This window comes from Hypanus sabinus, unplaced genomic scaffold (assembly GCF_030144855.1).
Source record: "Hypanus sabinus isolate sHypSab1 unplaced genomic scaffold, sHypSab1.hap1 scaffold_1286, whole genome shotgun sequence".
NCBI lineage: Eukaryota > Metazoa > Chordata > Chondrichthyes > Myliobatiformes > Dasyatidae > Hypanus > Hypanus sabinus.
Window position 1 is genome coordinate 21476 of NW_026779352.1, and position 13893 is coordinate 35368.

Below are 13893 nucleotides of genomic sequence, written 5' to 3' on the forward strand. Positions count from 1 at the left end.
TTAGTTGCTGCCTGAACTGCAGAGCTCCTTCGGCATTTTGTGTGTGTGCGTCTCTGCATTTCCAGCAACTGCAGAATCTCTTTTGTTTCACATCTGCACTTGGAAGAGGATTGTACTTTGGCATTAGATACACGAAGCGCTTGTTGATATTGAGTGTACCGTTTATGGGAGCCGCTTTCTGCGTTAAAAAAGCTGCTGAGTTTTCCACACACAAAAAAAATTCTGAGATATGGACGTGGAAGCGGTGCTTGCATAAATTTTGAATGGCACCATGATTACCCATAAAGCCGCGCGTTTAAAATTTCGCTGTCGTTTGCAGCACCGATCAAATGCGCAAGCGCAGAGTTGCTGCCGTCTCCGATAACTACGCATGCGCGCAGTATACAAAATGTCGGGAGGATCGGAAAGGTAAGGGCTTTTTCGACTCTACTTGAGTGACAATGGTTGTAAGAACTGGAGACTGTGGCCCGTAAACTCGGCACAGGCCAGATTTTTTCCTCTCTCTCAGCCCCACGATCCGTACACGGGCCCCGGGGAGCTTCCGGCTAATCAGGGAACGAGAGCAGATAGATCACACAGACAGAGCTGAGCTCCAGCTATCTGAATGCGAGGATTAGGAATTCGGAAAAAGAGAACAAAATCTTTCTATCAGCTGTTGAGAAAATCATCTTTGTTCTTCCTCCAACCGCAGCAAGTGAAAACCTGCAGCTCCTGTAAATCCGGAGGAATTTCACACAAAATGCCGGAGGAACTCAGCATTAGTACTCTTTCCCATAGATGCTGCCCGGCCTGCTGAGTTCCTCCAGCATTTTGTGTGTGTTGCTTGTTCTGGAGTTTTCTACACGTGAGGTAATGTTTTGACCTATTCTGTCTGGGTGCACAATGATATCAAACAACTTTAACTTTGCCCTGGCCAACAAGTAGCTTTCAGATCACAAATGTGCCAGACTCCAATGAGACAGCCTACTGCCCTTCCCTTCATAATCATTGGCATCACCAAGTTCATCACCGTCGGACACCTGAGGGAGGGTCCAGGGGAAATATTGTGGTGTTGCAAAAGTTGCTGGATAATTTACAAGTGGGAAGAAGGAGAGTGATATTTGGAAGTCCGACTTTTTAAAGCATCATTTAGCAAGAAAATTGAATACAGTGACATGCAAAAATTTGGGCACCTTTCTGTTCCTGTGAATAGCTAAGCGAGTAAAACAATGACCTGATTTCCAAAAGGCATAAAGTTAAAGATGACACATTCTCTAATATTTTAAGCAAGATTACTCTTCTGTATCCATCATTTACAGTTTCAAAATAATAAAAAAGGAAAAGGGCCTGAAGCGAAACTTTGGGCACCCTGCGTGGTCAGTACTTAGCAGCAACCCCTTTAGCAAGTATCACAGCTTCTAAATGCTTTCTGTAGCCAGCTAAGAGTCTTTCAATTCTTGTTTGGGGATTTTTGCCCATTCTTCCTTGCAAAATACTTCTAGTTCTATGAGATCCTTGGGCCGTCCTGCAGGCACTGCTCTTTTGAGGTCTATCCACAGATATTTATGATGTATAGCTCAGGGGACTATGAGGTCCATGGCAAAACTTTCAGCTTGCGCTTCCTGAGGTAGTCCATTGTGGATTTTGAGGTGCATTTAGGATCTTTATCCTGTTGTAGAAGCCATCCTCTTTTAATCTTCAGCTTTTTTACAGATGGTGTGATGTTTGCTTCCAGAATTTGCTGGTATTGAATGGAATTCATTCTTCCCTCTACCAGTAGAATGTTCCCCGTGCCACTGGCTGCAACACAAGCCCAAAGCATGATCAATCCACTCCCGTGCTTAACAGTTGGAGAGGTGTTCTTTGCATGAAATTCTGCACCATTTTTTCTCCAAACATACCTTTGCTCATTGCAGCCAAACAGTTCTTTTTAAACTTCATCAGTCCAGAGGACTTGTTTCCAAAATGCATAAGGCTTGTTTAGATGTTCCTTTGCAAATATCTGATGCTGAATTTTGTTGTGATGGCACAGGAAAGGTTTTCTTCTGATGTTTCTTCCATGAAAGTCATATTTGTGTAGGTGTACCTGCACAGTAGAACAGTGCAGCACCACTTCAGAGTCTGCTAAATATTCCTGAAGGTCTTTTGCAGTCAAACAGGGGTTTTGATTTCCCTTTCTAGTAATCCTACGAGCAATTCTCTTTGAAGGATTTCTTGGTCTTCTAGACCTCAATTTGACCTCCACCGTTCCTGTTAACTGCCATTTCTTAATTACATTACAAACCAAGGAAAGGGCTACATGAAAACTCTTTGCTGTCTTCTTATAGCCTTCTACTGCTTCGTGGGCATCATGAATTTTAATTTTCAGAGTGCTAGGCAGGAGCTTAGAGGAGCCCATGGCTCTAATTGTTGGGCTGAGGTTTGTGGAGTCAGGGTATTTATAGAGCTTTGAAATTTGCAACATCTGGCTTTTCCTAATGAAGACTGTGAACAAGCCATAGCTCTAACAAGCTAATTAAGGTCTGAGACCTTGGTAAAAGTTATCTGAGAGCTCAAATCTCTTGGGGTTCCCTACCTTTTGCATGGTGCTCCTTTCCTTTTTTTCCACTCTGAAATTGTAAAAACAATAATAATACACTAATCTTGCTTAAAATGTTGAAAAGAATGTTTCATTTTTACCTTTATGACTTTTGGAGATCAGTTCATCTTCTCAGGACTTTATTCCTTGGAATGTCGAAGATTGAGGGGAGGTTTGATTGTGGAAGAAGGGGATAGATGTTGTGAATTCATTTTTCAATCTTTTTTATTGATTTCCAAATAAAGAATATACAAATCGGAAGAGGAGTTTAACAAGTAGATAATATAACAGACAAATAAACAGCAATAGTAAAAACAAAAAGTATATAATATCAAAATCAAATAAGTAAAATATTATGCTATATATACAATGGTTAACAAAAAACTACAACTCCTCATAATAATCATAAAAAAAGATTGAAGATTTTATTGATAAGGGAAAAACCCACTAACTAAGCTGAAACAAAAAACAGAAAGAGAAAAAAAAGGAACGAAAAAGAAAGATTGGGCAGTTCAATTGAGGATCAAATTAAAGAAAACAGAGAAAGAGAACAAAAACACATCCTTCCAGCCATCTCTGAACCTTCATGGATAAGGATTTTCCCCAAAGAGAATTTAAATAAATAAACAAACACATAAATAAATATGAATAAATTAAATCATGTGAAAATATTGAATAAAAGGTTGCCAAACTTGTTTGAAATTAAAGGATGTATCAAATGTCCGGCTTCTAATTTTTCCAAGCTTAGACATGACATAAGGGAGGAGAGCCAATAGAAAACAGTAGGTGGATTAGATTCTTTCCAATGTAGCAAAATAGCTCTCCTAGCCAGTAAAGTTGAAAAAGCTATCACATGTTGGGCGGAAGCAGACACTTTGCTTGCTTCCTCTGGAATAATCCCAAAAATTGCTGTAAGTGGATTAGATTGAACATCAATATCTATAACTTTAGATAATATTACAAACACATCCCTCCAAAAATTATTTAAACTTACACATGAGCAAAACATATGAGTTAAAGTAGCCATTTCTGTGTTACATCTGTCACAAATAGGGCTTACATTCGGAAACATATGCGCCAATTTATCTTTGGACATGTGTACTATCTTAAACTGAATTAAGATATGGCGTGAGCAGACAGATGAACTATTGACTAAATAATAAATCTTACTCCATTGATTATCTGAAAGTGAATGCTGAAGTTCTACTTCCCAGGTACGTTGAACCCTGTCATTAGGTGACATGCGAGCATTCATTAACTGTTTATAAATGATAGCTATTAATTGTTTTTGAAAAGGTTTAAACTGAAAAATAACATAAGCCAAATTTGAAGAGCAGGCCAAGGGGTAATTCGGTAAAAAATCACGTAAGAAATTCCTAACCTGTAAATACCTGAAAAATGTGTATTAGAGATATCATATTCATCCATTAACTGTGAGAAAGACATTAAACAGTCTTGTAAAAACAAATCTAAAAAAGTTTTAATTCCCTTAATTTTCCATGTTAAAAAAGCCTTATCTAAAGTTGATGGTTTAAGAAAGAAATTAGAATAAATATTACTAGGAAGTAAAGAATCATTTAATTTTAAAAATCTATGAAATTGAAACCAAATTTTTAATGTATAACTACTACTGTCTACCTACTCTGGAGAGCAAAAATGGAAGATCACCTAATAAAGAAGCTAACGAAAACCCCATTACTGAATTTTCCTCCAACTGTAACCATGAAGGGCGAACTTGCTCGTCTATATCATAAATCCAAAAAGTAATATAACGAATATTAATTGCCCAATAATAAAACCTAAAGTTTGGTAAAGCCAGTCCTCCATCTTTTTTGATTTTTGTAATAAATTTTATTTACTCTAGACCTTTTATTATTCCAAACCTAAGATAGAATCAAAGAATCTATTTTATCAAAAAATGTTTTTGGAACAAAAGAGGGAACTGCTTGAAATATATATAAAAATTTCGGTAGAATAACCATTTTTATAGCATCTATTCGACCTATCAATGACATCGACATAGGTGACCATTTAGAAAGCGCCTGTTGAGTATTTTCAGCTAAAGGGAAGGTGTAAATTCAAGCTGGCTTTTACCACTGATTGGTGTGGGACTACAACCAGTGGCCATGGGTTAAGCGTGAAAGGTGAAATGTTAAGGGGATCATGAGGGGAAACTTCTTCACACAGACGGTCATCTGGGTGTGGAATGAACAGCCATCATGAGTGGGGCATGTGAGCTCAATTTCAATATTTAAGAGGTTTGTGCAGGTACCTGGATGGTAGGGGTATGGGAGTGGGCAATTTAAATAGTTTAGCACAAACTAGATGGCCCAAAGGGCCTGTTTCTGTGTTGTACCTTTCTACAAGAACCTGAAATATTACAAAAATTCTTTTAAAATTTTAAAATTTTAAAAGAATTAAAATTTTAAAATTTTAAAGTTCTTTTAACAGCTGTGTGGACCAACCATTTATTTCAGCAGGAATTTTTTATATGGCTTTAAAATTGTGGCACTTTCAGTTAATAATACATAAAAGAAGATCCCAGCTGCCTGTCAAGAAAGACTGTTTGTGTGAGACTGTTTCAGTTACTGTGGGGCCAGGCACCCATGCAGCTCAGCAGGAACAGGGAATAATACCAATGGAGAGAGTCAGACTGAACCAGGTCACAGATTGGAGATGGCAGAAATGCCCCATTCTTATAGAGACAGGAAGAGCATCAGGGAATTGATGGTCATTCCAGACACCAGCACTCTGTGCGCAGTCAGGAAACGATTTCTCCGTCCAACTTGGGTAGAACCTCACTGTAACAGTGTGATACAAATCAAACAAATAATCTCATCTGTAATGTTGTCCTAAACCCATTGATGGATTTTGTAAATCGTTTTACAGGTTAAAAATGAGAAGGAATTTGTCTGCAGGCAGCTCAAACACGGCACACCCGTTTTGTTGTCTCTGTCCCGATATTTAAGAAGTGGAGCAAGGGATTCAATCGACCATTCCTCATTTGACCAACCGTCACTTTACACAGGAGAAAGGCCGTTCACCTGCTCAGACAGTGGGAGTGGATTCACTCAGTTATCACAATTGAAGGTACATCAACAAGTTCACATTGGCCAAGGCCATTCATCTGTTCTGCGTGTGTGAGAAAGGATTCAGTTGGTCTTCCCACCTGTGGACACACCAGTCAGTTCATACCACACTGGCAGAGGTTAGTCATCTGTTGAACTTCTGGGAAAGGATTCACTCAGTCATCTGACCTAATGGCTCACCAGCGGGTTCACACCAGGGAGCGGCCGTACACCTGCTCAGTCTGTGAGAAGAGATTCACTCACTCTTCCACCCTATGGAAACATCAGCGAGTTCACACTGGGGAGAAGCCATTCACCTGCTCAGAATGTGGGAAGGGATTCACTGAGTCATCCACCCTACTGGTACATCAGCGAGTTCACACTGGGGAGAGGCCATTCACCTGCTCAGTCTGTGAGAAGAGATTCACTCGGTTATCCCACCTCCAGAGTCATCAGCGAGTTCACACTGGGGAGAAGCCATTCACCTGCTCAGAATGTGGGAAGAGATTCACTGAGTTATCCAACCTACAAAGTCATCAGCGAGTTCACACTGGGGAGAGGCCGTTCTCCTGCTCAGAATGTGGGAAAGGATTCACTGAGTTATCCACCCTACAGAGACATCAGCAAGTTCACACTGGGGAGAAGCCATTCACCTGCTCAGTATGTGGGAAGAGATTCACTCAGTTATCCACCCTACAGAGTCACCAGCGAGTTCACACTGGGGAGAAACCGTTCCCGTGCTCAGAGTGTGGGAAGAGATTCACTCAGTCATCCACCCTACAGAGACACCAGCGAGTTCACACTGGGGAGAAGCCATTCACCTGCTCGGTCTGTGGGAAGAGATTCACTGATTCATCCACCCTACAGAGACACCAGCAAATTCACACTGGGGAGAAGCCATTCACCTGCTCAGTCTGTGGGGAGAGATTCACTCAGTCGTCCACCCTACAGAATCACCAGCGAGTTCACACTGGGGAGAAGCCGTTCATCTGCTCAGTCTGTAGGAAGAGATTCACTCATTTATCCAGCCTACAGAGACATCTGCAAATTCACACTGGCGAGAAGCCGTTCAGCTGCTCAGTCTGTGGGAAGGGATTCACTCAGTCATCCACCCTACAGAGTCACCAGCGAGTTCACACTGGTGAGAAGCCGTTCACCTGCTCAGACTGTGGGAAGGGATTCATTTATTTATCCAGCCTACAGAGACATCAGCGCGTTCACACCGAGGAGAAGCCGTTCACCTGCTCAGAATGTGGGATAGCATTCACTCAGTCATCCCAACTACTGGCACACCAGTCAGTTCACAATGGGGAGTGGCCGTTGTTATGAATCCCCAGGTTTTGTTTGCTGTAGGCTATTTTAAGAGAGGCTATTCAGTCTGACTTGCAGCTTGTTTAGTTTTAACCAAGGACACAGACACCCAGAGTCAGACGGAGATGAAGGAGGTAAAATGGAAGAATCGAAACCAGGGAACTAATGGCCAAGGGTCACCGTTTGGAACTTTCCTATGCCCACAAGGGTGGATTAATCATCGCTTCACCGTACATCGAAAGTGTGGTGGTCACCTTGTTGAATCCATAGGAGTGAATCTGATTTGGGGATCCTTTGAAGACTGCTGATGTGTTAACCCTTGCCTGGGTGTGGTGTGGTAATTCACTTGAAGATGATACCCCTTGTGACAAGTCACTTTGGGTGATAATTAGTATGTGAGATTTTGGAATGACGACAGATAAAATCTACAGCAACTGTTCTCTCATTTTACCACCGTGGAACCTGAGGAATTTGACATAATTGCATTCTCTCAACATTTACCCTGGATTACAAATATCTCTCTCATCACCTATTCTGTGGATGAACTGAAGTTTCCTACTTTACCATCTCAAGATTCTAAGCCTTGATTTCCCCCGAGCTCAATAGTTTGGGCAACACACAAAATGCCGGTGGAACACAGAAGGCCAGGCAGCCAGGCAGCATCTATAGAGAGAAGCACTGTCGATGTTTCAGGCCGAGTCCCTTCGTCAGGACTAACTGAAAGGAAAGATAGTAAGAGATTTGAAAGTTGGAGGGTGAGGGGGAAATGTGAAAGATAGAAGACCGGAGGGGGTGGGGTGAAGCTGAGAGCTGGAAAGGTGATTGGCAAAAGGGATACAAAACTGGAGAAGGGACAGCATCATGGGACGGGAGGCTTCGGGAGAAAGAAAGGGGGAGGGGAGCACCAGAGGGAGTTGGAGAACAGGCAGAGTGATGGTTAGAGAAAGAGGGAACAAAAAATCTAAATATATCACGGATGGGGTGAGAAGGTAAGGAGTGGTGTTAACGGAAGTTAGAGAAATCAGTGTTCATGCCATCAGGTTGGAGGCTACCCAGCCGGTAGATAGGGTGTTGTTCCTCCAAACTGAGTATGGCTTCATCTTGACAGTAGAGGAGGCCATGGCCTATTCTGCTTTGATAGTTGATGAAGCAGCTGATTATGTCCTAGTGAAACAGTCTGTGCTCAAAGCTTACGATTTGGTCCCAGAATCATACAGGCAAAAATTTGGAAATTGAACGAAATTTGTGAATCAGACTTATCTGGCATTTGCTTCTCAGAAGCCTGTGTGTTTTGACCACTGATGCACGTATAAAAATATAAATGATGATTTTACCGATAGAAGGAGTTGGTTTTAATTGAAGAATTCGAAAGGTGCGTGCCTGATGACATAAAGATGTATTCAGATGAAAAGGATGCTGCCACTTTGCAGGAGTCTGCTGGATTAGCAGATGAGTTTGTTTTAACTCATAAGGTTAAGTTTACCCCGAATAAGAGCTTCCAAAAGAATACCAGTGCAAACCAGAAATTAAAGTTTGGACTAGTGATAAGAGTAAGGATGAAGGGAAGCAGTTGAAGGAGAAATATTCTGGTCCTACTTGTTACTGTTGTAGGAAAGCTGGTTATGTGATGGATAATTGTTCTGTCCTGAAGAATAAAAAGGTAAATGAGGCAGTCCCAAATGCCTGTGTTGAAGCTTCTATAAACCCAGAGGGTTCTGAACATTCTGTTGAGGCTCAGTTAAGGTCTGAGAGGTCTGACTGAGTTAAGAAGGGTTCGAACATTTTATGTCAGATGGGATTGTATTAGTAAATGAATCGGTACCAGTGAAAATTCTGAAAAGAGGATGCTGTCCAAGTTACTGGGGCTTCTCAGTCACTCATTCTAGGAGGCTGTGGTGGCCAGTGCTATAATATTTGCTGTTGTGTACTGGGGCAGCAGGCTAGGGTAGCAGACACCAACAGAATCAACAAACTCATTCGTAAGGCCAGTGATGTTGTGGGGGTGGAACTGGACTCTCTGACGGTGGTGTCTGAAAAGAGGATGCTGTCCAAGTTGCATGCCATTTTGGACAATGACTCCCATCCACTCCATAATGTACTGGTTAGACACAGGAGTACATTCAGCCAGAGACTCATTCTACCGAGATGTAACACGGTGTCATAAGAAGTCATTCTTACCTGCGGCCATCAAACTTTACAACTCCTCCCTCGGAGTGTCAGACACCCAGAGCCAATAGGCTGGTCCTGGACTTATTTCCGCTTGCATAATTAACTTATTATTATTTAATTATTTATGGTTTTATATTGCTATATTTCTTCACTATTCTTGGTTGGTGTGGCTGTAACCAAACCCAATTTCCCTTGGGATCAATAAAGTATGTCTGTCTGTCTGTACGTTAGACAGCGTTCTAAAGTTTGGCGATGAGACTGACTCTGCTGAGGTAAATCTTATTAAAGACATTCGCGGCAGCATAATTTCTGTGCCATTGCACAAGGCAACTTTACTGTCAGGGTTGGTTTCGGGACCTGTTGAGATCGGATTGTGCTCCAGTTTACCGGTGGAAGATGTTACTTTGCTGTTAGGGAATGACCTGGCAGATGGTAAAGTTGTTCCTGCAGTGCTGTTGACAACTAAGTCAGTCACTGATGACCCACTGATGGATTTTAACATTTATCCTTCCTGCCCAGTAACTCGAAGTATGGCTAAAAAGTCTGCCGACGCAGACGGTTCTGTACAGAATGATTCTGATACCCATGATAGCCAAAATCGGGATTCCAGTTATGATGAGTTGTCAGGAACTTTTCTGCCTTCATTGTTTCAACAGGATTTAGGTAGTAGGTCTGATGAGAAAGATTTATCCCTGTCTAGGAAGGAGTTTATAGCAGGACAGATCTGAGACCCTGAGATTGAAGCTTTAAAAGAAACAGCTGTCTCAAATGATGAGATTAAGAAAGTGCCAGTAGGGTATTATGTCAAGGATGGAGTGTTAATGAGGAAGTGGAGGCCACCTGCTATACCAGCGAGTGAGGAATGGGCAATTGTTCACCAAGTTGTAGTTCCTAAGGTTTATAGGACTGAAATTTTAACTTTGGCCCACACTATACCCTTACATCGACATTTTGGAGTGAATAAAACTAAACAGGATTATCAAAAAATGTTACTGGCCTAATTTGAGGACAGATGTTGTGACCTTTCGCGGAACCTGTCACACTTGTCAACTTGTGGGTAAACCTAATCAGGTCACCCCAGTGGCTCCACTGTAGTCTAAACCTGCATTCAGTGACTCCTCTTCAAAATTTATAGTGGATTGTGCTGGCCCTTTGCCAAAGACTAAAGCTGGCCATCAGTATCTGCTAACTATTATGTGTACTACATCCTGATTCCCAGAGGCAATACCTCTCAGAAATATTAAAGCTAAAACTGTGGCAAAGGCTGTTACCAAATTTTTTACTTTTTCTGGTTTGCCTAAAGAAATCCAGTCTGAACAAGGAAGTAATTTTACATCTGGATTATTCCAGCAGGGAGTTTATGAACAGGGAACTAAACAAATTACATCATCTGCATACCATCCAGAATCACAAGGGGCTTTTGAAAGATTTCATTCTGCCCTCAAAACCATGATTAAGACATATTGTGTTGAAAATAGAAAAGACTGGAATGAAGGAATACATTTGCTTTTGTTTGCAGTAAGAGAGTCAGTACAGGAATCACTGGGATTTACTCCATTTGAGCTTGTATTTGGTTGTAGAGTGAGGGAACCTTTGAACTTGTTAAAGAACATAGGATTAATGGGGATGTACATGTTAAGTTGTTAGACTATGTTTTGAAGATCAAAGATAAACTACTCCACACCTGAGGTCTAGCGAGACAAAACTTAAAGATTTCTCAGAACAAAGTGAAGTGTTGGTTTGATAGGAGGGCTTGGGAAAGAAAATTCCAGGTGGGGGATAAGGTGCTTACCTTATGTTGAAGAATGTTGACAAATCCACCTCAGGCGAATCTCAATAGACCGTATGAAATGGTCTCTCAAATTAATGATCTGAATTGTGTTATTAAAACACCCGACCAATGTAAACCAGCACAGGTTGTACACATAAATATGATACAGTCTTATTTTGACAAGCAGGCACCATCGGTGAGTGTTGTTGTCAAAACATATGAATCTGGTAACCCTGAGAATGAAACAATTGACTCGTCTGAGAATTTTCACAAGCCAAACATTGTCCCAGTTAGGCTAATGAACTCGGTTGTTCCAGAAAACATTGATAACAGGTTGGCACACCTGCAGCCAAAGCAACAACAATAGCTGAAGAAATTAATTCTGGAGTTTAAAAATGTATTTCCCATTGTTCCCAAGCAACCCACAGTCGCAGTACATAACGTAGATAATGGTCAAGCCAAACCGCTTAAACAACACCCATATTGCATGAATGCAGAAAAGTGTAAATTGCCTGAGCAGGGAATTGAATATATACTGGAAAATGGTATTATTAGTCCTTTAGCAGCAGATTGCTCACCCTGTGTTATTGTGCTCAAACCTGATCATAGTGTTAGATTTTGCACTGATTATAGGAAGGTAAATGCAGTAACAAAAGCAGATGCCCATCCTGTCCCTAGGGAGGATGATTGCACCGATAAGGTTGGAAAAGCTAAATTTCTTACAAAGATTGATCTGTTGAAAAGGTATTGGTGTGTTCCATTGATGGACAGAGGTAGAGAAATTTCTGCATTTGTGACACCATCTGGTTTGTGTGAATACAATGTTTTACCTTTTGGAAGGAAAAATGCTCCAGGAACATTCCAGAGAATGAATGATCCTGTAATTCGAGGATTAGAACACACAGATGCCCATATTGATGACTTAGTTACAGAGAGTGGCACTCGGGAAGAGCATATCTCTGCAGTAGAAAAGCTATTTGACAGGCTTTCCTAGGACAACCTTACAGTTAACTTAGCTAAGAGTGAATATGGCCATGCCACTGTGACCTGTCTTGACTATGTTGTAGGTCTAAGCAAGTTGGCTCCTGTTCGGTCAAAAGTCCAGGCAATTTCTCAGGTTCCTATTCTGACTGATAAGAAGGCTCTTACAAGGTTTCTGGGAATGGATGGATATTATCGTAAGTTCTGTAAGAACTTTGCTGCTATCGCTCTTCCTCTAACCAATCTCCTGAAGAAGCGTGAAAAGTTTGTTTGGACCGAGCCTTGTCAGGAGGCATTTGATTGATTGAAAGTTATTATTTGAATTTAGGCCAATCAATGTAGTGTTGTCATCACATTTAATTAGCAGATTGGAGCTGTAGGTGACAGCACAAGTCATGCGTGCACAGAAAGTAAAGGAGTGGGACAAAGAGACAACCCTGTGGGGTATGTGTCCTGAGGGTCAGAGAGACAGAGGAGATGGAGCCCACTCTTACCACCTGCCGGCGACCTGACAGGAAGTCCGGGATCCAGCGACACACGGCAGGGTGAAGGCCGAGGTCTCTGAGCTCCTTGTCGATACTTCGCGCCTTCGTATGGCTACTGCTCTGCCCATGACTGCAAGGAACTGCAGAGAACTTTGGAGAGCAGAGAACATCAGAGAAACAAGCCTCCACTCCATGGACTCTTCCTACATTCCCTTGCCTCGGGAAAGCAGGCCATGTACTCAAAGAACCTCCTAACCTGGACATTCTTGCTGCAATCTTGCTCCCACATTGGTGGAGAGATACAAAAGCCTTAAAGTGCGTAACACCAGGCTGAAGGATGGCTTCCTGTCTGTGGTTATAAGCCAAATGAATGGCAAAATGGACTCGACCTCACAATGTAACTCGACGTGACCGTGCACCATATGTCTATCTGCACTGCACTTTGTCTGCAGCCATAATGCTTTGTTACAGTTACTGTTTTGTCATATATCAGCTCAATGTACTGTTGCAATGTATCGATCTGTGTGGATGGTACATCAGGCAAGATTTTCACTGTAGCTCAGTACTTGATAAGAATATACAAATTCCCCGTTTTAATTGTGTGGAAATATTAGATAGACTGAGCTTCTGCCCTGGAACTACAGAAGGAAACTGAACTGTTGCGTTATCTGAGGAATGCAAATAAATAGAAAAGACTTCAATCTCGCATTACGACCTGCGGTAACTGGGATCAGGTGACTGGTGGTGGTTCTCCCATATGAATATCAGAATCAGGTTTAATAGCACCGGCATGTGTCATGAAATGCGTTGTCTCTGTGGCAGCAGTAGAACCTAATTCATAACCATAGATTTTAACAATTGTGATTTAATATAAGAATATAATTATTACATAGTTAAATTATATAAATAGTACAAAATGAAAAAAGATGTAATAAACTATTTTAGTTGTGTCGACTATTTGACTGACTGGGTTGTTGCTTTGGAAGTAGTGGAGAGAAGCTTAACTGAACTGTACACATTTATGAGAAGCGCAGATAAATACAAAAGGCTAAATTCTCACATAAATGGGTCAGACACCCAGAAACATCGGCTGCACTTCAGCAGATAAAAACAGTGGAATGAAACATGCTGAAAATATTGCAGAAAAAAGCATATTGTCTACCACAATGAAAGGACGTGACAGATCCGGATCTCACTGCCTTGTCTGAACGGGCGAAAGATGAAGCTACACGGACACGTAGAGCAGTGACCCGCAGATGCTGCAGATCTACGGAACAACGTGAACAGGAGGCGGGATCACGTGACGGTGGAGGCGGTGACTCCAATTACCCACCACTCTGTGGAAAGAAGCAAACTTGCCGCTCACAACTGCTTCCAACTTAAATGTATTAGACATTTCAACCCCCAGGAAAAATATATCGTCTGTCTACTCTATCTATTCCTCTCGTAATCTTATAAACGTCCATCCAGTCTCACCCCAGCCTGCGCCGCGCTGGAGAAAACAACACAAGTTTGTCCTGCCTCTCGTTATAGCTCATGCCCTCTAATCCA

General features: G+C 41.7%; 1 protein-coding gene across 1 annotated transcript; it reads left to right on the forward strand.

The window, feature by feature from the left end:
- The first annotated feature begins 369 nt into the window (after window positions 1–369).
- On the forward strand, window positions 370–9330 carry LOC132386738 (zinc finger protein 235-like). The gene is made up of 2 exons (XM_059959090.1): window positions 370–408; window positions 5447–9330. The coding sequence occupies exon 2, from the start codon at window positions 5818–5820 to the stop codon at window positions 6952–6954; it is 1137 nt and encodes a 378-aa protein (XP_059815073.1). The 5' UTR covers window positions 370–408; window positions 5447–5817; the 3' UTR covers window positions 6955–9330.
- The last annotated feature ends 4563 nt before the right edge of the window (window positions 9331–13893 follow it).